The 26,151-nt window shown below is 43.3% G+C and overlaps 1 protein-coding gene across 8 annotated transcripts in view; it reads right to left on the bottom strand.

Moving 5' to 3' along the window:
* The window catches only part of LOC149444762 (histone-lysine N-methyltransferase SETDB2-like), a 74,454-nt gene that overhangs the window by 32,795 nt on the left and 15,508 nt on the right, over positions 1–26,151 (bottom strand). For 7 of the 8 annotated variants that reach the window (XM_089654558.1, XM_089654554.1, XM_089654561.1 and 4 more), the window contains 4 exons: positions 20,214–20,339; positions 15,138–15,200; positions 12,810–12,861; positions 1,716–2,273 (listed from right to left, as the gene is read on the bottom strand). In XM_089654558.1, coding sequence (XP_089510684.1) covers positions 1,716–2,273; positions 12,810–12,861; positions 15,138–15,200; positions 20,214–20,339 — 799 coding nt within the window. The remainder of the gene's footprint in view (positions 1–1,715; positions 2,274–12,809; positions 12,862–15,137; positions 15,201–20,213; positions 20,340–26,151) is intronic. The other variant, XM_089654560.1, reaches the window with a different exon arrangement.

The following is a 26,151-nucleotide window of genomic DNA, read 5'->3' as shown; positions in this document are numbered from 1 at the left end:
GGGTGTGGCCTACATATGCTTTCACCACTATATGTGTGCACGGGGGGACAGGGGCACTTTAAACTTTCTTTTTTAACTTAACTTTTTTTGTGCACTGTCCTTTTAAAAAAAAAATTTAATCAGTTTTATTCCTATTACAAGAAATGCATGCATCTCCTGTGATAGAAATAATTAGTGACAGGTCCTTTTTATGGAAAGATATGGGGTCAATAAGATCCCACATCTCGCCTCTACAATGTAAAGCATTAGATCAAAAAAAGCATTGATCTAGTACTTTAAAAAAAAATAAATAAAAAAAATGGCCGGAACCAGAAGTGACATCATTCCGGTCCTCCAAGGGCATAGAGATGAGTGGAGGCCATCTTTCCTTCACTAATCTCTATGCCCAGCACTGGGATCATTTGATGGTTTCTCAGTTAAGGCTGAGAACTACTGAGTGGTGGCCAGTGGCGGCAGGTGGACGGTGGCAGTGGCGAGGAGGCAGGGTTTTTTTCGGCACCTGTATCGGTGCTTTTTTTCATATCAGTCGTCAGCTGATAGGGGTGTTTTCGGCCGACACGTTTCGGCCACCGAAATTTTGGTGCTCCCCTACTTTAAATACTTTGCATATATGTACAAATGAAGAACATGACATAACCGTATTATTAGGAACTAAAGATATGACAATAAATAGCAATTCTTATATAAAACGCAGGAATGGGGCAAGGGTTATTACTCTGCTGGATTCTCAGTGCTAACTGTACCTCTTCACCCCGTGAGTTTTCACTCAGGCTAGGTTTACCTATGCATTTTGCAGTGCATTTTCAGAAACACACTAAAATCCATTTAAAATAATTTCCTATGGGTCACATTCACATCTGTGTGTTTTCAACCGGTTTGTTTTTTGGAAAGGGTCAGGGACTGTTTTGCATTCAGCAGAATGCGTTTCTGGTTCCACAAACTTCAGTGAAAATTAATTAACAACGCATGTGCATGTGTTTTTGGTGCATTTCCTGCATGACAACAGACACCTCCCCCTAGCAACATTAAAACATCCCAAACCCACATCAAAAACGCATGTGGCAAAATGCAAACTGCAAAATGCGCCAAAAAAACCCTACTTCAACACCAACCTGTGTGAACCTAGCCATCTTCCTATGAAGGATCCATTAGCACAGTCTTTCTCAGAGATGTTCATAGGGGTTGCTTCAGCTGTGGCCGATTGACCTCCCTGATCTGATAGGGCCTAAATAGTTTCAACACCACCATTAGGCAGAGCCTGCCAATAATCACACCAATGATCTTTTTAGCTGTCTGTCCACCAATTTAAGAGGCATTCCTAACACTAGCCACTAATGTAAGTGGCTTTTTCCCTCCACTGACCAGCAATTAATTGGCAGGAGTTCCCAGAAACCTTACAACTATATCAAAAATTCCTCTGGAGCACAAAAGTTGAGAAAGCCTTTAATAGAGGGTACAAGATACACAATATTTTATTCACTCCTCCCTCTCCTGGATCCTCCATAGTAATACACAGCCGTTGACAACAGTAGTTCCTGCAGGACCTCAACAGCAAGGAAGACTTTGAAGTGTTCAAACCTAGCTTTTACTATCCTCCCAAAAAAACAAAATGATATGCACATACAACCTTGTTTCCACAATAATGAATTAAACAAGTTATAACCAGTTGCATATTTCCTTGCTTTTTCTCCTCGGAGCAAATGAAGCATACTTACACATCCAAACATCCATCTGTACAGTCGCAGCATCCAGTGAAGAGATCTGTAAAATTATTAATGGAGTATCCATGTGGCCATGGGCTCTTCCTATATGTAAAAGAAGATGGTTTGGTTTTATCAATTTCATTGCAGAGTGAGACTGGCACCAGCTCCACATCTCTGCTAATATCTGCTTCTTGAGTTACAACTGGACCCATTATTAGATTTCTCTTTAGCTGAAGGAAAGTGTTGAATGAAAAATTGTCTAGAAATAAAAAGTTGCACTTTGTCTGAAAGAGGTAATCATGCACATCATCAAAGTTCCGCAGACCCTTTCCACAAGGGGCTTTGTAGAGGACATCCAACGTCCTGGAAAGAAGGCTAGACTTGACGTGCCACCGCTGGAACTGACATATGAGTGGAAAGCTGAGTGGGTTTCCTCTTTTGTTGAAATATGGATTCACTTCAGATAGGCATGCCTGTCCACATTTATGTTCCAAAAAACGAACACACTGTGTGATGGAAGGTAAAGCTGTATCATTCACAGCAGGCTCTGGGCTGGTCACCTCTTCTTCACTGCAGAGGAACACAACACAATGCAAAGGTCATCAGAGTTATACTCCTAAGTACACATACCTGGCTGAAATCTGATAGCGAGGGTTCCGATAAATGGAGGAAAGTGGTATGACAAAACTGTAAAGATAACTTTTTGACAAGGTTGGAAATTTTCATCCCGACCTCATTAAAAGTCAGCTAACCAACTGTTTGCATCGTAACAAAATGCATAATAGTCCTAATTCAATTCAGAGAAAAACAGTAGTAAAGTAATTACTGGCTAGTAAAACAAATTTTCTATATGTGGTCTGTATCCCTCTAAACGTCAAGTGAATATGAAAGAATTCAGCAGGAATATATTTTTTTCATGGAACGTTATAAAAGATAATAAATTTGTGTAATTTCAAAAGTTTCTCATTATAAAATGTATAATCTTTTCCATTTAGAGTGGGTGACAAATCAGGCACTGCCATCTGGTCCTTCATCATTGCTACTGTATGTGCTCTGACAAAGTGCCTGCATTGCACCTCACTCGCCAATTAAATGTTATATCTAGGTGCAAGCTGGCTGAAACAGGATGCCTGAGGGCAGTCAAATTATGTCTGCACATCCCTCCAAAATGTAGCGTGTATGTCAGCCATTCTCAACCAGGGTTCCATGTAACCAAAGAGTTCCTCCAGAGGTTGTCAGGGGTTCCTTGGGCGGTGGGCTGCTTGACCTCTCTGATAGATTGATCTCTGCACTCTGATGGTGCTTGCATTGTTCTGCATTCAAAATCACTCAGCAGAGCCAACAGCATTACACCAATGATCTTTTTATCTGTTTGTAATGGTGGCATTCGGACATCCACTAGAAGGGCACCATTCTTTCCACTGTCCACCAAAGAATTCATATCGACAGAGCTCCCCAGGGACCGGAAAATGATTTCAAGTGTTCCCCTGAAGTATAAAGGTTGAGAAAGGCTGGTGTATGCCAGGCTTTAGAGTCCTACCTAGGACCTAAATCACTCTTACTCAGTAACAAGGTGACTAAGTATGCAAAAACTTATTTAGAGCAGATATAAAAGTCTTGTTTTTAAAGGCCAAGTTCACCTGTTCAGACAGAAGTTCACTTTTCATGATAAATAGAAGTGTTTTCTAATGTATTTTCTGCCCAAGCCATCGCAATGAGCTTATCTCTCACTTGTCTAGTCCATGGCAGCTTTAAATCTGCACCTGTTTAAAATGTAAAAAAAATGCTTTCTGAGACCTGAATTCCTATAGCAACATGAGGCCATCCAGGAAACTTCATATCCCATCATGCACTGCCTTACTGCATCACAGAATAGGGCATGTTTAACCACTCTGGACCCCACCTCCCTCATTACAATACTGCCACTTTTTTTTATTTCCACCCACTTTTCTACTCCTTCCTTTAAGGTGGTCATACACTGTACAATCTAATTGTACAATTTCTTTTAGCCCTGGTTCACACTGAATCAGACTTTGAAATCGTATGATTTCACTTGAAGTTGCATGATTTCAAAGCCGCAGGTCAGTAAGATTTCAGGTGCAACTTGGCTGACATCTGTGCGACTCCATGCACAGATGTCTATGCAAGTCACACCTAAAATCAAAAAATAGCGCAGGAACCTTTTTTTCCCCAAAATCGGTGTGGAACTGGAAAGTTGGAGTAGCACCAATTTGAACGGTTCTATTGCCAACAATAGGGTGCGACTTGTCATACGATATGGAACTATCAAATTGTATGACAAGTCGCACTGGTGTGAACCAGGGCTTAGATCTACCATCAACTATTTAGTGCAAGATACTGCCTGATTCGATACAAATTAAATAGGTTGTTTAGGTGGAGACACTCGGCTGTCATTGTTCTTGAGTAACCACACCGATTTTACTTTTGGGCCCCATTCACAGCTAGCTTAGTGGAAATGCATGTTTTTTGGTGCGTTTTTCCTGCGACACACATAGGTCAGCCAATTAATGGTATGACTAGTTCGTGTCAGGTGTATAAAAGGTGGCCATACACTATATAATCTAATTTTACAATTTCTGTACAATCTCATTTACATTTATCAAAAATACATATTAGGAGGACACACCATCTATCAAATCACTCTGTATCCAATCAGGCAGGCCCTTACACTACATAGTTGATGGTAGATCTAAACGAGTCTGTACAATCACATTGGATAGTGTACGGGGAACTTTACAGAAGAACCGAAACTACTAATAGACATATCGATAATTGATTAAGAAAAAAGTTGTCAACAATTTTCAGAATGGATTAGTTGGTCAGCCGATTAGGTGGCCTGAATACAGAATGCATGATTTGTTAACATGTCAGAAAATACAGTGCAGCACACATACAGCTCAGCACACAGTCCATACAAGTCAGTAAGTGCCTAAGAACTTGTGAATGTAAATGTGTGAGGACCATTGCCTTGTGGGACATGTATTTCTGGGCAGGAGAGAGAAGTGAGTGATTCTAAAAAGGCAGATGTTTTTTACCTTGCCATAGAGGCATTCTATATGATACATTGTGAATTGCCATAGAGGCATTCTGAAGGCAGGAGGAGCCAGGAACACCGGCTGGGGTCCCCAGAAGAGGAGAATTGGGACTGCTCTGCACAAAACCACTTCACAGAGCAGGTAAGTATTACAAGTTTGTTAAAAAAAACCCAAGAAAGCAAAAAAAAAAAAAAACAACAGAAAAAAAAAAACACGTTTACAATCACTTTCAGGGTTCGCTGCAGGGAAGATCAACATCTGAACCCCGTCACTTCATCAGGGTTACGTCACGGGACACATGGGTTTGTTAGCGAAGCGTGGTGATGGCCGCCGCCATTTTGGTACACTCTGGAACAGCAATGGGCAAACTACGGCCCGCGGGCTGTATACGGCCCGGCGGACCTTTTAATCCGGCCCGGCGGACCTTTTAATCCGGCCCGGCGGACCTTTTAATCCGGCCCGGCGGACCTTTTAATCCGGCCCGGCGGACCTTTTAATCCGGCCCGGCGGACCTTTTAATCCGGCCCGGCGGACCTTTTAATCCGGCCCGGCGGACCTTTTAATCCGGCCCGGCGGACCTTTTAATCCGGCCCGGCGGACCTTTTAATCCGGCCCGGCGGACCTTTTAATCCGGCCCGGCGGACCTTTTAATCCGGCCCGGCGGACCTTTTAATCCGGCCCGGCGGACCTTTTAATCCGGCCCGGCGGACCTTTTAATCCGGCCCGCGGAGCGTGATAAAAAAAAACAGCCAGGGCAGGCAAACATTGGCTGTCAGGATGTGTGTAGGCGGGGCAGCGTGACGAACGTGAGGGGAGCTAGGCTCCTCTCACAGTCCGCCGTGAAGACCGGAACGGCGCGGGAACACGGCGAGAGGAACGCGCGGAGCAAAGGTAAGTAAATTGACACAGGGGGGACTTGGCTTACTACTTGGGGGGGAATAGTACTATGGGGGATGAATTAATATGGGGAATGAATTACTATAGGGGGGATGAATTACTATGGGGGATGAATTACTATACTTACTATGGATGGCATGGTAGTGGCTGGGCCGGCCAGCAGCTAGTGGGGGGCGGGGCTGTGGGGGAGTACGGATTGAGCCAAGAAGAAAGCACTGCGCAGTCTCAGTCTCTTAACAAAAAAGGGAGACCAACAACACTGTTCCCACTAAAATTGAAGGCACTATTTTATGAAAGAAATACATTGCATAAAAGTTTTGTAAAATACTGTAACTCTTTTTATGCTTTTCTACCTTAAATTAATCTAAACATTTAATGTTACAAATTTTAATTTAATTTATATTAATTCACACATACACATCATTCATCTACTCTTGGTCCGGCCCCCGGGTCCAATATATGAACCCATTGTGGCCCTCAAGTCAAAAAGTTTGCCCACCCCTGCCCTGGAAGTATAAACCCATATCAATACATGTGTTTGAGGCCCGATTTCAACTGATGTGATGTAAGTGTTTATCTGGCATTTCTCCATTAAAGTTTTTGCTTTAAAATTACTAAACTATGGAAGTGCTCTTTTTCCTTTGGAGGTGCATCTGAGCTGGCTTATGTTCCTGTGAAAAGGATTACCAGTTTCAACACTACTGAAATAATTCCGGTTATACGGTGAGGAAGGCCATATTCCTGTGATCGGTGTGATTCTATCATCTTGGATACCTATTAAGGGCCCTGGGAGTATGAGGCCTGAAAGCTGTGTGGCCCCTTGGGGTCTTGGCGTGGAGGTGAGGAGGCATTTTAGCCGATGACGGATTTATCATTCATTTCACCCAGTTGCTTTGTTCGTTTGGAGTTGGCGGTCTATTTACATGTAAAAAAATGTAAAAAAAACAAAACCTCAGCGCTCAGGACTTCCTATTTACCATACAAATCCCCGTGAGATGCTGCTGTGCACAGGTACAAAGGACCAAAAACTTTTAACAATGAAAACCAGCGCAAACCCACATGATCAATTACATTACTCAGTTTAAAAAAACATTAATGTGCTAATAAAGTAAATTATATATAAAATATATTGATATATAAAAATTTAAAATTATAAGTCCAGTGACAAAAAAAGCAAAGTGACAAAAAATCAAAAAAAAAATCAAAAAAAACCCCCAGAAAATATATATAATTACAGTCCCGTGACAAAATTAAATCAAATTAAATTATAATATATTTTCCATTTGATTCTTCCGTGTTACTGATCCCTTCACCATCCACCAGTGCAGAAATCAACATTAACCGCACTCACCAGATAATGGTGAGTCACACGCCTTTCAGGATTGTTAAGGGCTCCTGGACCAGGAGCCCTTAACAATCCTGAAAGGCGTGTGACTCACCATTATCTAGTGAGTGCGGTTAATGTTGATTTCTGCACTGGTGGATGGTGAAGGGATCAGTAACACGGAAGAATCAAATGGAAAATATATTATAATTTAATTTGATTTAATTTTGTCACGGGACTGTAATTATATATATATATACAGTCATGGCCGAAATTGTTGGCACCCTTGATATTTTTCCTGAAAATCAAGTATTTCACACAAAAAAGGTATTGCATTAACACATGTTTTGCTATACACATGTTTATTCCCTTTGTATGTATTGGAACAAATATAAAACAGAGGCAGAAAAGCAAATATGACATAATGTCACACAAAACCCCAAAAATGGGCTGGACAAAAGTATTGGCACCCTTAACTTAATATTTGGTTGCACACCCTTTGGAAAACATAACTGAAATCAGTCGCTTCCTATAACCATCAATAAGCTTCTGACACCTCTCACCCGGAATTTTGGACCACTCTTCCTTTGCAAACAGCTCCAGGTCTCTCTTATTGGAAGGACACCTTTTCCCAACAGCAATTTTAAGATCTCTCCACAGGTGTTCAATGGGATTTAGATCTGGGCTCATTGCTGGCCACTTCAGAACTCTCCAGCGCTTCTTTGCCATCCATTTCTGAGTGCTTTTTGACGTATGTTTGGGGTCATTGTCCTGCTGGAAGACCCAGGATCTTGGACGCAAACCCAGCTTTCTGACACTGGGCCCTACAATGCGACCCAAAATCCTTTGGTAATCCTCAGATTTCATGATGCCTTGCACACAGTCAAGGCACCCAGTGCCAGAGGCAGCAAAACAACCCCAAAACATCATTGAACCTCCACCATATTTTACCGTAGGTACTGTGTTTTGTTCTTTGTAGGCCTCATTCCGTTTTCGGTAAACAGTAGAATGATGTGCTTTACCGAAAAGCTCTATCTTGGTCTCATCTGTCCACAAGACGTTTTCCCAGAAGGCTTTTGGCTTACTCAAGTACATTTTGGCAAACTGTAGTCTTGCTTTTTTATGTCTCTGTGTCAGCAGTGGGGTCCTCCTGGGTCTCCTGCCATAGCGTTTCATTTCATTTAAATGTCGACGGATAGTTCGCGCTGACACTGATGCTCCCTGAGCCTGCAGGACAGCTTGAATGTCTTTGGAACATGTTTGGGGCTGCTTATCCACCATCCGGACTATTCTGCGTTGCAATCTTTCATCAATTTTCCTCATCCGTCCACGACCAGGGAGATTAGCTACAGTGCCATGGGTTGCAAACTTCTTGATAATGTTGCGCACTGTGGACAAAGGCAAATCTAGTTCTCTGGAGATGGACTTGTAACCTTGAGATTGTTGATATTTTGCCACAATTTTGGTTCTCAGGTCCTCAGACAGTTCTCGTCTCCTCTTTCTGTTGTCCATGCTTAGTGTGGCACAGACAGACACACAATGCAAAGGTTAAGTGAACGTCTCTCCTTTTTATCTGCTTTCAGGTGTGATTTCTATATTGCCCACACCTGTTACTTGCCCCAGGTGAGTTTACAGGAGCATCACATGCTTGTAACATTCTTATTTATCCGCAGTTGTGAAAGGGTGCCAATACTTTTGTCCAGCCCATTTTTGGAGGTTTGTGTGACATTATGTCGAATTTGCTTTCTTTCCTCCCTTTTTTTGTTTTGTCCCAATACACACAAAGGGAATAAACATGTGTATAGCAAAACATGTGTTAATGCAATACGTTTCGTGAGAAATACATGATTTCCTGGAGAAATATCAAGGGTGCCAACAATTTCGGCCATGACTGTATATACAGTTGTGTCCAAAATTATTCAACCCCCAATGCTGTAAAGGGGTTTAGGGACTATAGTGTACATTTGGAATTGTATTCAGAATCAAATCCTACAAGGACGTTGTAACTACCCAAATGCAACTAAAATGACATCAATTGTTTATGTAATACAGTAGTAAATGGTTCTTATGTGGTTTCTTCATTGCCACAATTATTCAACCCCTTAAAGACTACCACTCTGAAGAACAGAGGTTCATACAGGTGCTTTCCATCAGGTATTGAAAACACCTGTGGATGTCACCGAGCAGCAATCAAGCATAATAAGCACCAATTAGGCAGCTTTAAAATGACTGTGATACTCAGCTCCTTCTAGACATTTACTGGTGTGGTTACAAACATGGTGAAGGCAAGAGAATGGTCCAGGAAGACAAGAGAAGAGGTGATTTCTCTTCACAGGAAGGGCAATGGCTATAAGAAGATTGCAAAGATGTTAAACATACCAAGAGACACCTTAGGAAGCATCATTCGCAAATTCAAGGCAAAGGGCACTGTTGAAACGCTACCTGGTCGTGGCAGAAAGAAGATGCTGACTTCGACTGCTGTGCGCTACCTGAAGCGTAGAGTGGAGAGAAGTCCCCGTGTGACTGCTGAGGAACTGAGAAAAGATTTGTCAGATGTGGGTACAGAAGTTTCAGCCCAGACAATAAGACGCACACTGCGTAATGAAGGCCTCCGTGCCAGAACTCCCAGGCGTACCCCCTTGCTGTCTCCAAAGAATAAGAAGAGTCGACTGCAGTATGCCAAAAGCCATGTGGACAAACCACAAAAGTTGTGGGATAGTGTTCTGTGGACTGATGAAACAAAATTAGAACTGTTTGGGCCCATGGATCAACGCTATGTTTGGAGGAGGAAGAACAAGGCCTATGATGAAAAGAACACCTTGCCTACTGTGAAGCATGGTGGAGGGTCAATCATGCTTTGGGGCTGTTTTGCTTCTGCAGGTACAGGGAAGCTTCAGCGTGTGCAAGGTACCATGAATTCTCTTCAGTACCAGGAGATATTGGATGGAAACGTGATGCAGTCCGTCACACACCTGAGGCTTGGGAGACGTTGGACCTTTCAACAGGACAATGATCCCAAGCATACCTCCAAGTCCACTAGAGCATGGTTGCAGAGGAAAGGCTGGAACATTTTGGAGTGGCCATCGCAGTCACCAGACTTAAATCCGATTGAGAACCTCTGGTGGGACTTAAAGAAAGCAGTTGCAGTGCGCAAGCCTAAGAATGTGACTGAACTGGAGGCCTTTGCCCATGAAGAATGGGCGAAGATACCCGTAGATCGCTGCAAGACACTTGTGTCAAGCTATGCTTCACGTTTAAAAGCTGTTATAACTGTAAAAGGATGCTGTACTAAGTACTAAGATTGAATGTCACTTGGGGGTTGAATAAAACTGATAATGCTGTGAGCACAGAAAAGACATTTGTGGTTATTTCATTATAACTGTTATGTTATATTTGTCTGACCTACAAGTGCCTCTTTAATGTAAATGTAAGCAAGATGACTGAATGATCAAAAGCAATGTCAAACTGGCCAAAACACTCAATTTCAGTGGGGGTTGAATAATTTTGGACACAACTGTATATTTTCTGGGTTTTTTTTTTTATTTTTTTTGATTTTTTGTCACTTTGCTTTTTTTGTCACTGGACTTATAATTTAAAATTTTTATATATCAATATATTTTATATATAATTTACTTTATTAGCACATTAATGTTTTTTTAAACTGAGTAATGTAATTGATCATGTGGGTTTGCGCTGGTTTTCATTGTTAAAAGGTCTATTTACATGGACTTTATGCCGATTTGATGATCACTTATGTTTATTCTGCTGGTCACTCATTATTTGTTATATGTCACGGTGCTTTAATTATTTTTTGTGCTTATTGACGCACGTTTATTTCCACTGTGCATTTTTCACTGGCATCAATCCTGATTATAAGGTGCATTTTTAGTTTCATGCACCTTGTATGATTAGTTTTGCACATATATTTCTTTGCTTTTTGATTGTCACAGTTTTCTTTGCACGGCGCTTTTTGTGCCATTTTTATTTAGGACATGTTAGTCCTGCTATGTTGAATACATCATTTATGTTCACTCATTGATTGTGTACGTTGTTTTCATCACAATCCATATTGCACTTAGTTTGGTTTGGTTCAGGCCTTTACATTTTGTATGTATTATTTATGATGCATTTATAGTTTCATGCACCTTGTATGATTAGTTTTGCACCTATTTTTTGCCATTTGATTTTGGCAGTTTTCTTTGCACAGTGGTTTTTGTGCACTTATATTTAGGACGTGTTAGTCCTATTATGTTGAAATGCATTATTTATGTTTACTCGGTGACTATTGTTCATGCTGTATTTCATCACAATCTATATTACACTTAGTTTTGGTCTGGGTTCAGGCCTTTATCTTTTTATGTATTATGATTATTACTCATGTCGTCTTTGTCACAGTTCATATTGCACCTAATTAGGTCTGGATTCAGGCCTTTATACTTATCACCTCTGTTTTGGGGTTTTTTCTGTCGCCCCACTCTTCGAATTATTGTGTCCTTAGTACTATTGATATTAGCGCAACACCATTTTATTTGTTTTGTTTCCTTGTGCTAGTGGTGTCTAGGTCTAGGTGTTTGCAGCTTTTTTCAATAGTCCTATCTATACCTATAGCATTGTTTTGTATGGCTGTGCTGTGCATAGCCATGCAAAGCAGTGTGCACGACCTGACAGGTAGGAGAACGGTTTTGTTTACAAAGAGCTCTGCTTCCTGTCGGAGATCCTCTTTAATCACAAGCCGGAACCCGGTGATTGGCGGCCACAAATGACCTTGCGCGTGCCTCCCTACCCAGAAATACAAAATCACGTACATAAATATATATGATTTTGCGCATCCGTGCCACTCTGTACCATTATTTCTGCTATAGGGTGGACGGGGAGCATTTAAAAATGTGTTTTTCTTTAACCAGTTCCTAAATGCGCTGTAGCCAAAAGACGGCTAAAAAAAAAAACAAAACAAAAAACTGCAATCAGCTATTCTAGGAAGGCATCCATGGACGTCCTTCCTGGGGCACGCACTGTCTTTCGGACACAGCTGATCATGGATCGAGGTAAAGGGCCAATCAGAGCGGCATTTTACCATGTGATCAGCTGTGTCCAATCACAGCTGATCACAGTGTAAACAGGAAATGCCGGTTATAGGAGAGACGTTAAGCGACATTCCTCAGAGGGGACATCTCCACTGCTCATCGGGGCACTTATCACTGTAGCCCATCAGTGCTGGCAAAAGTGCCCATCGGAGCTGGCTATCAGTGTCTGCTATCAGTGCCTCCTCAGTACCGGCTGTCAGTGCCCATTAGTGCAGCCTCATCAGCGTACATCAGTGAAGGAGAAAAATCACTTATTTATAATACTTTTTAATATAAACTAAGAAAAACTTATTTTCCCAAAAAAATGTGGGTCTTTTTTTGTTTAACAAAAAAAAAAAAGTTTGGGTACAGTAATGCATGACCACCCAATTGTCCTTCAAAGTTCAACAGAGCTGAAAGCTGAAAATTGGCATGGGCAGGAAGGGGGTAAAAGTGCCTGGTAGGCAAGCGGTTAAATAATAATTTTGATCTCGGAGCCTGATGATATTATCAGATTCAAACTCTAATAGTAATAATAATATATACAAATCTCCTCTGTTATTCTCAGAGTGTATATCAGTAGGTGTTTTGTTCCCCAACCATATAGCTGGTTATACACACACAAACATACACTGCATATAGATATTCAAGAATAAATTGTCTTTTTTTTAAACTTTACATATTAACTAAATTAAATTAGACACCAAACTTCTTTTTTTAGTTTTTTGTATGCAGTTCCAAAATTAAATGGGCTGATAATGCTTACCATCTTTCTGGCAACTTATCCTCATTTGGCAGTTCAACTGAAGCATTTTCATCTGTATGAATAACAATGAATAGGAAGAAATTGTATCAGAGTTGCTATGCTGTTTTAGATTACAACACATTTTCCCTGCTTAACTTTCCTGCAGCATTGAAATGCATCTAAACCTAGGAACAAAAATATAATATATTGCAACTTACTAGCCCTCAGATGTGGGGATCACTCTATGGAGGCAAGTATGAGCAGAAGAGGTAATGTTGCACTTACTAAACAGATGCAGCAAAAGGCTTTCAATATACAGTATATTTAACAGACCAAAAAGGGAGAATATAGTAGAAAAAGTTAAACAGTTGTGTGCAACCCCAAGTGTCTTTCTGGAACCACTGGGATATCTTTCCTAGGGGGCACAACACTGACAGCTCCTTGCTCCTCCCAGCCCCAGGCCAGACAAATGCAGCCCCATTAAAATCATAAAGACATTAGAACTTAGGGAGAGTCCTGCCTTCAACCAGGGACAAACCTGGTGTCCCAGGCCAGAATCACCCTGGGAGGAAAAAAAAAAACCTCCCACTATTCCTACCTTATTACATTGGGCAAATACTAGCCAGCACCCCCGCCCGCCCAAGGAGGGAACTCTGTTCTCCCTCCAAAAAGCAGACAAGAATAGATAATATACTTGACTTTAGCCAAAAGGTCGAGAAGCGGTTAAAGTGACTAAAAATCCTTCTCTACACAGGGCAGGATTTAGAACTATGGCCGTCTCCTGTAACCTATCACACTTAAGAGGCCTATTGAAAGCGGAGGAGGGCAGATCACAGCGTGACCATAAAAGGTGAGGTTTCCATTTGCATAATGGATAGTCCCAGTTGTCGTAGATCCTGAGATGCTCCGGATAGAAATTAAATGTGTGCAGGCACTTGGAGGCAGCAGCTGTATCATCCTACAATGAATATCTAAGTGCAGACAAGCTCAAAGGTTTATAAGTGAAGTAAGAATAAGGGTTGCATGTCGGGGGAAAATGTGGAGCAAGCCAGCAGGGCATATTCCAGATCTCCATCCAGGTATGCATTATCTGGCTACTGTTTATTTGTTAGGCTACTTCCTAACACATAATTGGGCATCTAAGGAAAGGAATAATGCGAAGACAAACATCAGGCTTAGGATCTCAGATTTATAGCTGGCTGTAGGGCTAGGCCAGTGGTCGGCAAGCCGCGGCTCGCGAGCCACATGCGGCTCTTTACAAACTTAAATGCGGCTCTTCTGTGTGCCGGGCGCCCGCTCCCCTCCCTCCTCTCGGGCGGCCGCCCTAAAAGTCAGGACTCTGCAGCTGTCAGGATGTAGGCGGGGCAGCCAGGATGTAGGCGGGGCAGCGTGACGAACTCCTCTCCTCTCACAGTCCGCCCTGAAGACCAGAACGGCGCGGGAACACAGCGAGAAGAACGCGCGGAGTAAAGGTAAGTGAATTGACACAATATGGGGAATGAATTACTATAGGGGGAATGAATTACTATGGGGGATGAATTACTATATGGGGGACTAATTACTATATGGGGGACTAATTACTATATGGGGGACTAATTACTATATGGGGGACTAATTACTATATGGGGGACGAATTACTATATGGGGGACGAATTACTATATGGGGGACGAATTACTATATGGGGGACGAATTACTATATGGGGGACGAATTACTATATGGGGGACGAATTACTATATGGGGGACGAATTACTATATGGGGGACGAATTACTATATGGGGGACGAATTACTATATGGGGGACGAATTACTATATGGGGGATGAATTACTATATGGGGGATGAATTACTATGGGGGATGAATTACTATATGGGGGATGAATTACTATAGGGGGGATGAATTACTATATGGGGGATGAATTACTATATGGGGGATGAATTACTATATGGGGGATGAATTACTATAGGGGGGATGAATTACTATGGGGGATGAATTACTATGGGGGATGAATTACTATAGGGGATGAATTACTATATGGGGGATGAATTACTATATGGGGGATGAATTACTATATGGGGGATGAATTACTATATGGGGGATGAATTACTATGAGGGATGAATTACTATATGGGGGATGAATTACTATATGGGGGATGAATTACTACGGGGGATGAATTACTATATGGGGGATGTATTTTCAGTTTTAAAAATGTGGCTCTCAAAATAAATTTCAATCGTGGTTTTGGCCAGATTTGGCTCAGTTGAAAAAAAAGGTTGCCCACCACTGGGCTAGGCTATTAAACCACTTTGACACGGTTGCTGCAAAATTATCTTCAGAAATGCTTACTTACTGCAGTCATGAGGTGCTTGATCTAGTAAATTGTCATTCACCAACAGGAAGGCACTTGTATACTCTTAAAAAGAAAAAATTTTTTTTAATTAAATAAAAAGAAATCACAATAGTCTATAGCAGCCTCTCTCAATATGTTTAGCCCATAGGAACCCTTGAAAAAATTTTTAGGTCTCAAGGATCCCGTTAAAATCTCATCAGGGAACACAGGCAAATATGCCCCTTACAATGTTGGTTAGAGGGAAGAGTGACCCATCTACTGTGGCAGTCACAATGCCACCCATACAGACAGTTAAAATGACCATTACTGTCATCCTGCAGAACTAGCCAACTAGGTGGTTGATCAGCCATATCTCAGGAAACACCTAATAAACTCTGGATGAACCCTGACTGAGGATGTAGGATCTAGAGCAGATATCACTAAATGGGGGACATAGTTCACTGTCCCATCCGTACCCACGGTCATGCCATTTAGGGGCTAGTTCTGTCCCCCATCCTCTGCCGCTGTCATTATCACGGCAGAGTGGAAGGCAGGACAGATTGAGAGTGAGAGGCACAGTAGCACTGCATGTGGTCGGGAGCTGCCCGACATTACCTTGCAGTTTAGCAAGCGGTCCTAACAATGAATCACCAAATCCTTATTATGGAAATTCAAGTTCGGCAGCTCCTGTTCCGGCCCTCCAAGTAGTGAAACTGTACCTCTCGCTCTGTCTTGCCTCCCACTCTCCAATCTGTGTACCTGTCAAGTAACAGAATGAAAGGGGAAAAAAGGACCTGGCTCTGATGGGGGAGGTGATGTGAGAGGGGCAGAGCTGTGTTGGGTGACGTGAAGGGGGGTTTAGAACACCTTTGTGAAGGAGCAGAGGACATTGATGTAAGAATGGGATTGTGATAGGGGGCTATGATATGAAGAATCTGAGTCATTGGGCAAATAAGCGATTTGGACATTTGCTGGAGGAAAATTTTCACTAAAAATGAATTTTATTCAATGCCCCTGATCTATAATAAAAGGCAGACTTGAAGCGCCACTAAACATAAAATTTAACATTGAGTTAAAATGTTTTTAATAGTTGCTTCAGGCCTGGTTTACATCCATGCGTGTTTGTGCGGGCACATCAGCCTATTGGCAGCTGGCTTCACCTCTCCAGCCCTGACACTCTAGCGCGCATAGGAGGGGAAAACTGGAGAGCGGTGACCGACAGTCACCGCTATCCACTCTGAGTTGACCGAGAACTGAGTGATCAGCGGTCATGTGGTCACTTATTTCACAGGCCTTGAGCTGATGTGGGACAGCTGCAGCTTTAGACTCAGGGATGTCCAATTTGTATTGCCCAACGCCCGGGACATGTAGTACCGGGCGCTGGGCAGCTAATTTTCTTTTTTACCCCTTAGCCCTGCTGCAGGCAAGCAGCAGGGCTCACCTGTCAGGTGGAAGCATTTGGGTGGCAGCGCTGCTGCCCGATTGTTTCCACACAACCCACAGTGCCAGCCTCTCCCCCCTGCCCGCTATATGTCCTGGGCTCCGCTCGCCCATCTGTGGGCCCGGGACCAGTTCAGTGGCTTCAAGTTGAAAACCACTTCCAAAGTGACTTCTGAGACCAAAACCTCAAAAAGAAAAAAAAAAACTCAGATAGTGTATTACCCTTATCAACTGAAAGTATATTCACTCCATAACACATGTGAATCACACACAAAAAACACACGTGATCACTACTAAATACAGTGAACAACTGTGTAAAACGTGCCCGTGAAACGATCTCGTGACAACTGAATTCAGTAACAATACTGTGAAAACTGTGTCCACTTCGAGAGTGCGCAGATCACAAAGGAACAACACAGCCAGACCCTCTGGAGATCCTCAGAAGCGCTTCTGAGGATCTCCAGAGGGTCTGGCTGCATTGTTCCTTTGTGATGGCAATTTTAAAAGATGGAATATATGTAAGCATACAATAAAGTATTAGCTATTATGTTGTATACGGATTTACACTATTATTGATTCATATATATGGTGGGCATCGTTTGGAGATGGATGTGGAGAGAGGAGTATATCTTTGTAGCTGTGAAGATCCTCTTGGTGGAGCTTAGAGATGTCAGCACCCTGCCTGGTTAATTACAAGCCTGTGATGATTTGATCTTTGGTAAGGGTATTTAATCTGCACACTCTAGAAGTGGACACAGTTTTCACAGTATTGTTACTGAATTCAATTGTCACGAGATTGTTTCACGGGCACGTTTTACACAGTTGTTCACTGTATTTAGTAGTGATCACGTGTGTTTTTTGTGTGTGATTCACATGTGTTATGGAGTGAATATATTTTCAGTTGATAAGGGTAATACACTGAGTTTTTTTCCTTTTTGAGGTTTTGGTCTAAGAAGTCACTTTGGAAGCGGTTTTCAACTTGAAGGTTTTTGAACCTGTATGAAAGTGTATGACTTTATATTTTAAAGGACAATCTCATTTAATTTTGTTTTTGGGACTTATATTTTTGATTACTTAGGGCGCTGTTTATTTATCTATTTGGGTTAGTAAGCATAATTTTATATAACAAGAGTATTACACTTTTTTGGGTAAAAGTGTTTTCATGCGTTTTGGGGATTTATGTACGTTAATTATTAGGGAAGGGGACACTGTATATCATTGTTACAGTTCAGTGGCTGCCGGCGAGTATATGGGAGGGAGGAGAACGGATGCATCCTCTCCCCTTCTGTCCTGACCCGGAAGTGATGTAACGTCACTTCTGGGTCCCTGCTGACAGATGCCGGGATGTGACATTGGGGTTTTGAACCTGTCACCTGGGGGAGAACCTGTCATCAATAAATCACATAGGGGACTTTTTGTCCCCTATGTGATTAAAAAAAAATATATATTTTTTATTTGTAAAAAATTAAAGTTACACCCAAGCATATAACCCCCCACCCAAAAAAAAAATTTTTTCAAGACCCCCCCACATATGTACGCACATACAAACATAAAAGCACACGTTCGGGGCGCCTACACAAGAAACGACTGCGATACATGATACATATCGCCTTGCACGCCAGAATGAGAGCAATAATTCTAGCAGCAGACCTCCATAACGCTAAACTGATGACCTACAAGGGGCTTTAAAAGTGTCACCTATAGAAAATATAGGGTACTGAAGTTCGTCGCCATTTCAAAAGTGCACGCAAATTTAAGGTTTGACAGGTTGGATATCTATTTACTCAATACAACCTCGTATTTTATATTTTACAAAAAAATAGGATGATTTGTTAATTTTTGTGCCTTAAGATTAACTTAAAGCGGAGCTCTACCGAAAAGGGGAAGTTCCGCTTTAAGGACTGCTCCCCATTAAGGATTGGCACTTTTGGGGGTCGGGGGGGGCAGGTACCCGAATTTGATAGGTACCCGCTCCCGCTTCCGGTCCGATCAGATAGGTAATTGGAAACGGAAGGTGTCCTCCCTCCTTCTGTGTAGTCTTTTGGGACACGTGACAGGTCTCAGAAGACTACAGGACCATTCATGAAGCACAGCGCTACTCGCGCATGCGCAGTGGGTACCTGGCTGTGAGGCCGCAAGCTATCACAGCCGGGTGCCCACACTGAAGATGCCGGCCTCCTGGAATACAGGACAGCCGGTGGCACGGGCTGCGGGGGACACACGAGACCAAGGGACAGGTAAGTGGCTGTTTTTTAAAAGTCAGCAGCTACAGTTTTTGTAGGCATTTCACGAATTGGACGAATTGGATGTCCCTTCAGATACTTAGCGTTTTGGTACAACCCCCGCTGGGGCACTGGATGGCTTACCAGTTATGCCACTTCTTACAATAGATTCCAGACTCGCACAGATATACCAGACCCCTTGCCCCCTTTGAACAGCTGTGTGCCACAGAGGAGTATACTCCTCATCTTCTGTCAGTACTGTATAAAATGTTGATCAAACTGGGGGAGACCTTTGTCCCTTCCTACGTGCACAAGTGGGAGGCTGTTCTGCAGATGTCCTTTTCAGAAGGATAAGCGAACCAGATCATTCAACAAGCTCACAAATCCTCGATAGGTAATCGTTTCCAAGAGCAGTGATACAAACGTCTGTGCAGGTGGCATAGGGTCCTAGTACTATTGAACAAGTTTTACCCCTCAGTCTCCAGTTTGTGTTGGCGGTGTCAGAAGGAGGAAGGTACTTTGCATATCTTCTGGCAATGTTCTTCTGACTCAGTTCTGGACGGGGGTGCGGAACTTAGTCTTACAGCTGACCTTGGCTGACCTGGGAACAGAGCCCTTGGCCTACCTTTTTCATCTCAACTCGGTAGCGATATGTCACTATAGACGCTCCCTGACAGTTCATCTTCTAAATGCATGCATTCCGGACCGGTGGAAGATAACCTCCCCTCCAACCATGGGCCACTGGTTTGTGAAGTTGAATGAAATCAATTCAATGGAAAGCCTTACTGCCTCCCTTAACAATAGGGAAGAAGTTTTTTGGGAGAAGTGGCGGCCTCAGACAATATATACTTGCTTGACCCAATATCTGGATGAAGTGCCAACTTCCTCTGGGAGGGATTGAGTCCTTTTCGAAGTAACCTTCGGCGGGTCTGTGGCCGAACCATATGGTTGGTGCTCTACCCCTCCGCCCCCCCAGCACTGCCTCAGGTACTCTCCATGGGCCCCCACTCCATCCTCTCTCGTCTCCCCTTTCCCTCCCATACCCCACCCCCTTTTTTTTCCCTCTGTTTATTATCCCCTGATGGACCAATTACGGGTTTTCTCTGAGGTAAGTATACAGGGGGGCGAGGGGCGATACAATTACTAGGACATTTTTTACCTTAATGCAGAGAATGCATTAAGGTAAAACATGTTTAGCCTTTAGAACCAATTTAAGGGAACTCACTGACCCCCAAACAACAACTACTGCTCAAAACCTCGATACCTACATATGTTTGCCCAATTTGGCCACAGACAGCTCTGGTGTGGGTACAGCAATAATATTATAGGAAAACGGGCCAAGAATGTGAGAGTGCAAATACAGTCAGATGATCGGCAAATGTAACACAGAATTTTTCAGGATCTGGTATTTGCCGAAAATGATTTGCTTACATACCTTTGTCTGTTGCTGACCCATCATTGACTTTTTGCCACAGCAGTCTTAGCTTCTGCTCTGCCTTTTCAAACAATATGTCAACCTTCCCTTGTGCTTGCTGATCTTGCCAGAATGTTTTTGCTTCACCTTAAATAAAACCAAGCCAAAAAAAAATTTATTTTAGCTGTGTGTTGAGGTAAGTTAAGATTAATATGCAAAGAATATGGTCCCATCAGTACAGTATTAGGTCACTTAGGAAGTTGAAATTACTATAAAAAACACAGGAAAGAACAGCAGCAGCACACAGCAAAGAAATGTGAAAGGATCAGACCCTAAAGTGCATCTTAATCCAAAACCAAAAATTAAATGCAGTGCCGATTGCCAGTCTTTGGATGTGGTGGTTTCATTAGATTTCTGTTTTCAGGCTTTTTTCGCCTTTATTTTTACCTAGTAAATTCTGTCAAAGGTGACAACACTGTACTGTATCTATGAAGAAGTACTGTTGTCACCCTATCCTCTCATGATTTTGACTACAAATACTTCCCCCTTTCCATACATCATGGGAAGGGTGGGGGGTGTCCTGGGGCTCCCTTATAAACCTCTGACATCTTTGGTCAGTCTTCTTCTTGGATCCGATCTTTGGCCGTTTTGATTGGCCAGGTCGAAATTACATTCAATCATCTCGGCAGACGCACAGCTCAGTGTACAGCGTGGACAAGCAAGTAAAAACTTTTATGTAGAAGAGGCATAGTATGTACAGTATATCATGCATTAAAAAAAACTGCCTGTTCCCTTTTTTTCTTTAAATTAAAGATTAATTTTCACCTGAAATATTAAACTAATGCAGCCAGCACATCTAAGGACTCATTTGTTCATGGGTTTAGACATACTTTAAAGCCCAGCTTCTCGGGTCCCCACTGGTGCTCCTGGTCCCTCCCCCCTGCCTAGTATCTCCAACGCAAGCAGTCTGCTATGGGGGCACCCAAGCAGGCTCGCTCCCAAACCGCTGCTCTGTGTATCCATTCACACACTGAGTGTGGCTTGACCCCACCACCATTCCTTGACTCAATGTCTGTAACTGACAGTAGCAGGAGCCAATGGCTCTTGCTGCTATCGCAATTAATGTGAAGAAACAGGCCCGGGAGAGCTGAAGCTCTCATGCACATTGTTGGATCGAGATAGGGGTCAGGTAAGTATTGGGGAGGTGGCTGGTGGGGTCGCTGCACATAGGGTATTTACCTTCATGCTTAGAATGCATGAAAGTAAAAAAACCTTGAGCCTACAACCACTTGAAGCTGGACAAAAAAAACCCCAAATCTGAATGCATTACCCTATCCATACAATTGATGTAAATGGGGAAATCCTCCCTGATGCACTATTGTATTCTGACAGTGAGGACTTTTCTGCTTTCAGAACACACTGATCAGCGCTGCAGGTGCCAATCGAATGAAAATTTGACAACAATCCTGTTTAGGAGTCATCGATCATTAGATGGAACAGCCATAGATGGTTCAAAATTTGGCCGGTTCCTGTTGACATTGATTCCTGTTGAAATTTGTCCAGCAGCTTTACAACCAGTTTGTTTTTTTTTTTGAACTGCTGTCCATGCCTCAGTCCCGTCAACACCCTTTCTCCTCATTTCTTGTCCTTTTGTCATATTGACAGAAGCAAAAGGGAAATCCCCCTAGTCAGGTCACAGAAGCAATATAAAAAAAAAAAAAAAAAAAAAAAAAAAAAAAAATGCTGACATTTGTGAAAATCTCTGAACTGACCGAGAGCTGATTGTTCATTACATGTGCACAAAACATTTTTGTTACACTGTTTCCATGACTAAGGTGTCCGTTTATGACAGAGAAAAGCCGAGATCCTGATGATTTGGTATGATCTCTCATGTATGCCATTTTATGAAGCTGAGGCGAGGAGAATATGTTCTTCACTTCTCATCACAGGACACACCCTTCTGTCTTCACTTTAAGTGCTGGTTCACATATACGTGGATATGATGCGGTGTGAACCACATCCAATCTGCATGACAAGTGAAATAATACTGCATCCTATGGTGCCTGTTCACATATGTCCGGTGCACTGGCAGTGCAGATTCATTGCGAGTCATGTTTCATTTCTAAACAGATGGCTGGTTTATGAAGATGAGATCTGAAGATCTCACTGGCCATCAATATCTCCAGCCCAGAGGTGGAGAATATGGGTGAGAAGTTGCTGTGATGTGAGGATGAAAGCTTCTTTCTTCCTAATATATATTTCACATACACACACACACACACAGGGTGACCAACGGGGAGCTGGACGGTTTTGAAAAAAATCAGTACTCCGTAGATTTTCAACTCTATATGTATTTATTTTTACAAAAACAGAGTTCAAGACATGCCATTTGAATTACTTATTACAAAGTTTGACAAATTTGCTTTGAATCTAGGAGCCAGCTAAAAAAAGTTAGGAGCCAGGTTTTTTTTTTTTTTTTTAAACACTTGCCTACTGGTTACTTTTGCCCCCTTCCTGCCCAGGCCAATTTTCAACTTTTAGCACTGTCACACTTTAAGCCCTGGTTCACATCTGTGTGCGGCCGTGAGGGCCGCGATTTGCACAGGCACCAGAGCCCATTCATTTGAATGGACTCCTGTGCCCTGGGACACACAGGGAAGAAGTCCCTGCATACTTTGGAAATTACAGCCTGCACGGGAACCGAGGTTCCCAGTACGGTTGCGATTTCCAGTGCAGGCAGCATGCCATTAAAGTTAATGGCACCCGCCTGCGGGTCTTGCATTCCTCTGTGTGGATGGGGAGGCTGAAAGTATTTGAGCGGGTCCCACAGTGGCACCACCTGCACAGATGTGAACCGAGGGTAAAGGACAATTGCGCGGTCATACAACACTGTACCCAAATAAAATTTTTATTTATGGGGCTAAGCCGATGGGACACTGATGGGGCTACGCCGATGGGGCACTGATGGGGCTACGCCGATGGGGCACTGATGGGGCTACGCCGATGGGGCACTGATGGGGCTACGCCGATGGGGCTGCACCAATAGGGCACTGATAAGTGGCCACACTGGCTGTCATGCCGCCGGTTCCTGCTCCGAGGTAAGGCTGAGAGTCTACCTGCAGCTGCAGGTGTCACCGAGAGCCTCACAGGGGACACTTCCTGCCAGCTCTGCTACTCCTCTGACTCCCCCCTCCTACTAATGTACAGCCCCGCATCTCCCCTAACCCATCCTTCACATTTCCACCCTCACATAGCCACTCCTCCCTACCCCCCTGACTCACACACTTGGCAGTGACACCTGCAGGTTGCCTGGCAATGTTGCACCAGGCTGCACTCCCCTATGCTACACCACTGGGGCTGACAACAGCCCGGGCGCCAGGCCGTATTGTCTAATCGCCATGGCGACCTGGCGCCTGGGATTTGTCGAGCCCTAACTTATTTAGTTATGAAAAATGTAATTTAGATGACGACCATCCTCTTGAACGAAGCGGAGGACTGTGTTGCGACTGAGAATGGCCCAGTGTTGACCAACAGTGAACCACTTCGAACAAAGCTGTAGTAAGTAAGCAAACGATGTAGTAATGTCCACTTCTTCATTGTGACTGAATTGGCATTCCAGTAGGATGGGTGGGGGGGAAGACGCCTAGCTCGTCCCCCTTCCACCACTTACCAAGTACTACCTGTTCTAAAATCTTCACTGTGTGTGTGCATAATAAATATATATATATATATATATATATATATATATATATATATATATATATATATATATTTATTTCTCCCCTGTATTGTTTTTTCTGCTCCATTCACATCTGAGCAATGCAGAGTCATGGGCAGAGGTGTGCAATTCTGGCTGCGATTCCAAATGGAACTAAAAACGTGTCAAAATATGTAGTGCGCTTTTGGGTGCCATTTATTGTTAATGGCACCCCAAATGCGGTTAGCAGACATGCGTTTTGCCGCACATTGTCATCATTTGACAAATAAGCTACAAATGCACTAAAACAAGCAACAACAAAAAAAAAACAAAAAAAAATATCCATACCCAAAAAAGGTTCAATTTGGCTTTATGGGCCCCTTTTTTTTTTAAACTCACATTTTGAGTTTCTTTTAAAAGGCATTTTTGCAAATTTATATTTATTTATATGTTCATTCTGGTATTTAACATGTATTTTGGCTCATTTCTTTAAAGCAGTTTTTTTGTGTTCATTCCAAAAATACATGCCTGCAGTGCCATTAATTGTCAAAAGTAACTAGCAGATGTGCGTTTTGCCAAAATGCACATAAAAACCACATCAAAATGCACGTTAAAAAAGTGCCAAAATAGGTCTTAAAAGAAGTGCCAAAATGTGTATTAAAAACCCCACCAAAATGTGTTAAAATAACCAAAATGTGTTTAGAAAAGCGCCAAAGTGCACAATAGAAAGTGCCAAAATACATCACTTTAACTTGTTGCCGACCGCAGATAGCCGAATGACGGCTGCACTGCGGCCGGCCAGTTCTGAGTGGACGTCATATGACGTCCCCCCAGAACGCACTCTCCTGCGGGCCCCAGGGGGCGCGCACCCAGCGATCTCCGCGATCGCTGTGTCCTACGGACACAGCTGATCACGTGATGTGGTAAAAGGCCAATCACAGCGGCCTTTTACCACCTGATCAGCGGTGTCCAATGACACGCTGATCAGAGGGAAATGCAAGTGCCGGTTCTCGGCTGCACTTTCCTCACGCTGTCAGATCGTGAGGAAAGTACTGCCGAGAACCGGCAGTTGTTAGAGTGGGGATCGGCACCGATCATCAGGGCACTGATGATCAGTGCCCTGATGATCGGTGCCCAGCAGTGCCACCCGCAAGTTCCGCCCACCTGTGCCCTACAGTGCGCCCACTAGCTCCGCCCACCTGTGCCCAGCAGATCACCCACCTGTGCCCAGCAGTGCACCCACCTGTGCCCAGCAGTGCCACCCACCCGTGCCCAGCAGTGCCACCCACCTGTGCCCACCAGTGCCACCCACCTGTGCCCACCAGTGCCACCCACCTGTGCCCACCCACCAGTGCTGCCCACCAGTGCCACCCACCAGTGCAGCCCAGCAGTGCTGCCAGTCAGTGCCTCCAGTGCAGCCCAGCAGTGCTGCCAGTCAGTGCCACCAGTCAGTGCCCAGCGGTTGTGCCAGTCAGTGCCGCCAGTCAGTGCCCAGCAGTGATGCCAGTCAGTGCCGTCTATCAGTACCCATCATCAGTGTCACCTATCAGAGCCGCCTATCAGTGCTGCATATTAGTGCCGCCTATCTGTGACACCTCATTAGTGCTATCAGTGCCGCCTATCCGTGCCACCTCATTAGTACTGCCTATCAGTGCCCTTTAGTGCTGCCTATCAGTGCCCATCAGTGCTGCCTATCAGTGCCCATCAGTGCTGCCTCATCAACGCACATCAGCGAAGGAGAAAAATTACCTGTTTGAAAAATTTTATAATAGAAACAAAGAAACTTTTTTTTTTTTCAAATTTTTTGGCAATTTTTTATTTATAGCGCAAACAGTAAAGCGCCCAGTGGCGATTAAATACCACCAAAAGAAAGCTCTATTTGTGAGAAAAAAATGATCAAAATTTCATATGGGTACAATGTTGCATGACCGCGCAATTGTCAATCAAAGTGCGGCAGCGCTGAAAGCTGAAAATTGGCCTGGTAAGGAAGGGGGTATAAGTGCCTGGTAGGCAAGTGGTTAAAGAATGTGCCAAAACGTGCGTTAAAAAAAACGTGCATTAAAAAAGTGCCAGTGCTCATTGTTTTCATGTAATTATATGGTCTGTTTAACCTTGGTTTCACTTCAACTTAACTGCACTGTAATCTCAATACCTCACTAGTTCAGTGGGCAGCACAGTGGCTAAATGGTTAGCACTTCCGCCTGGCAGTACTAGAGTCGTTGGCTCGAATCCCACCTGTCTGGAGTTTGCATATTCTCCCTG

The sequence above is a fragment of the Staurois parvus genome, unplaced genomic scaffold (genome assembly GCF_062004578.1).
Source record: "Staurois parvus isolate SC_StPar_1 unplaced genomic scaffold, SC_StPar_1.0 ptg000778l, whole genome shotgun sequence".
In the NCBI taxonomy this organism is placed as follows: Eukaryota; Metazoa; Chordata; class Amphibia; order Anura; family Ranidae; genus Staurois; species Staurois parvus.
The sequence above is the reverse complement of the archived record's forward strand: the minus strand, read 5'-3'. Positions and strand labels throughout refer to the sequence as shown.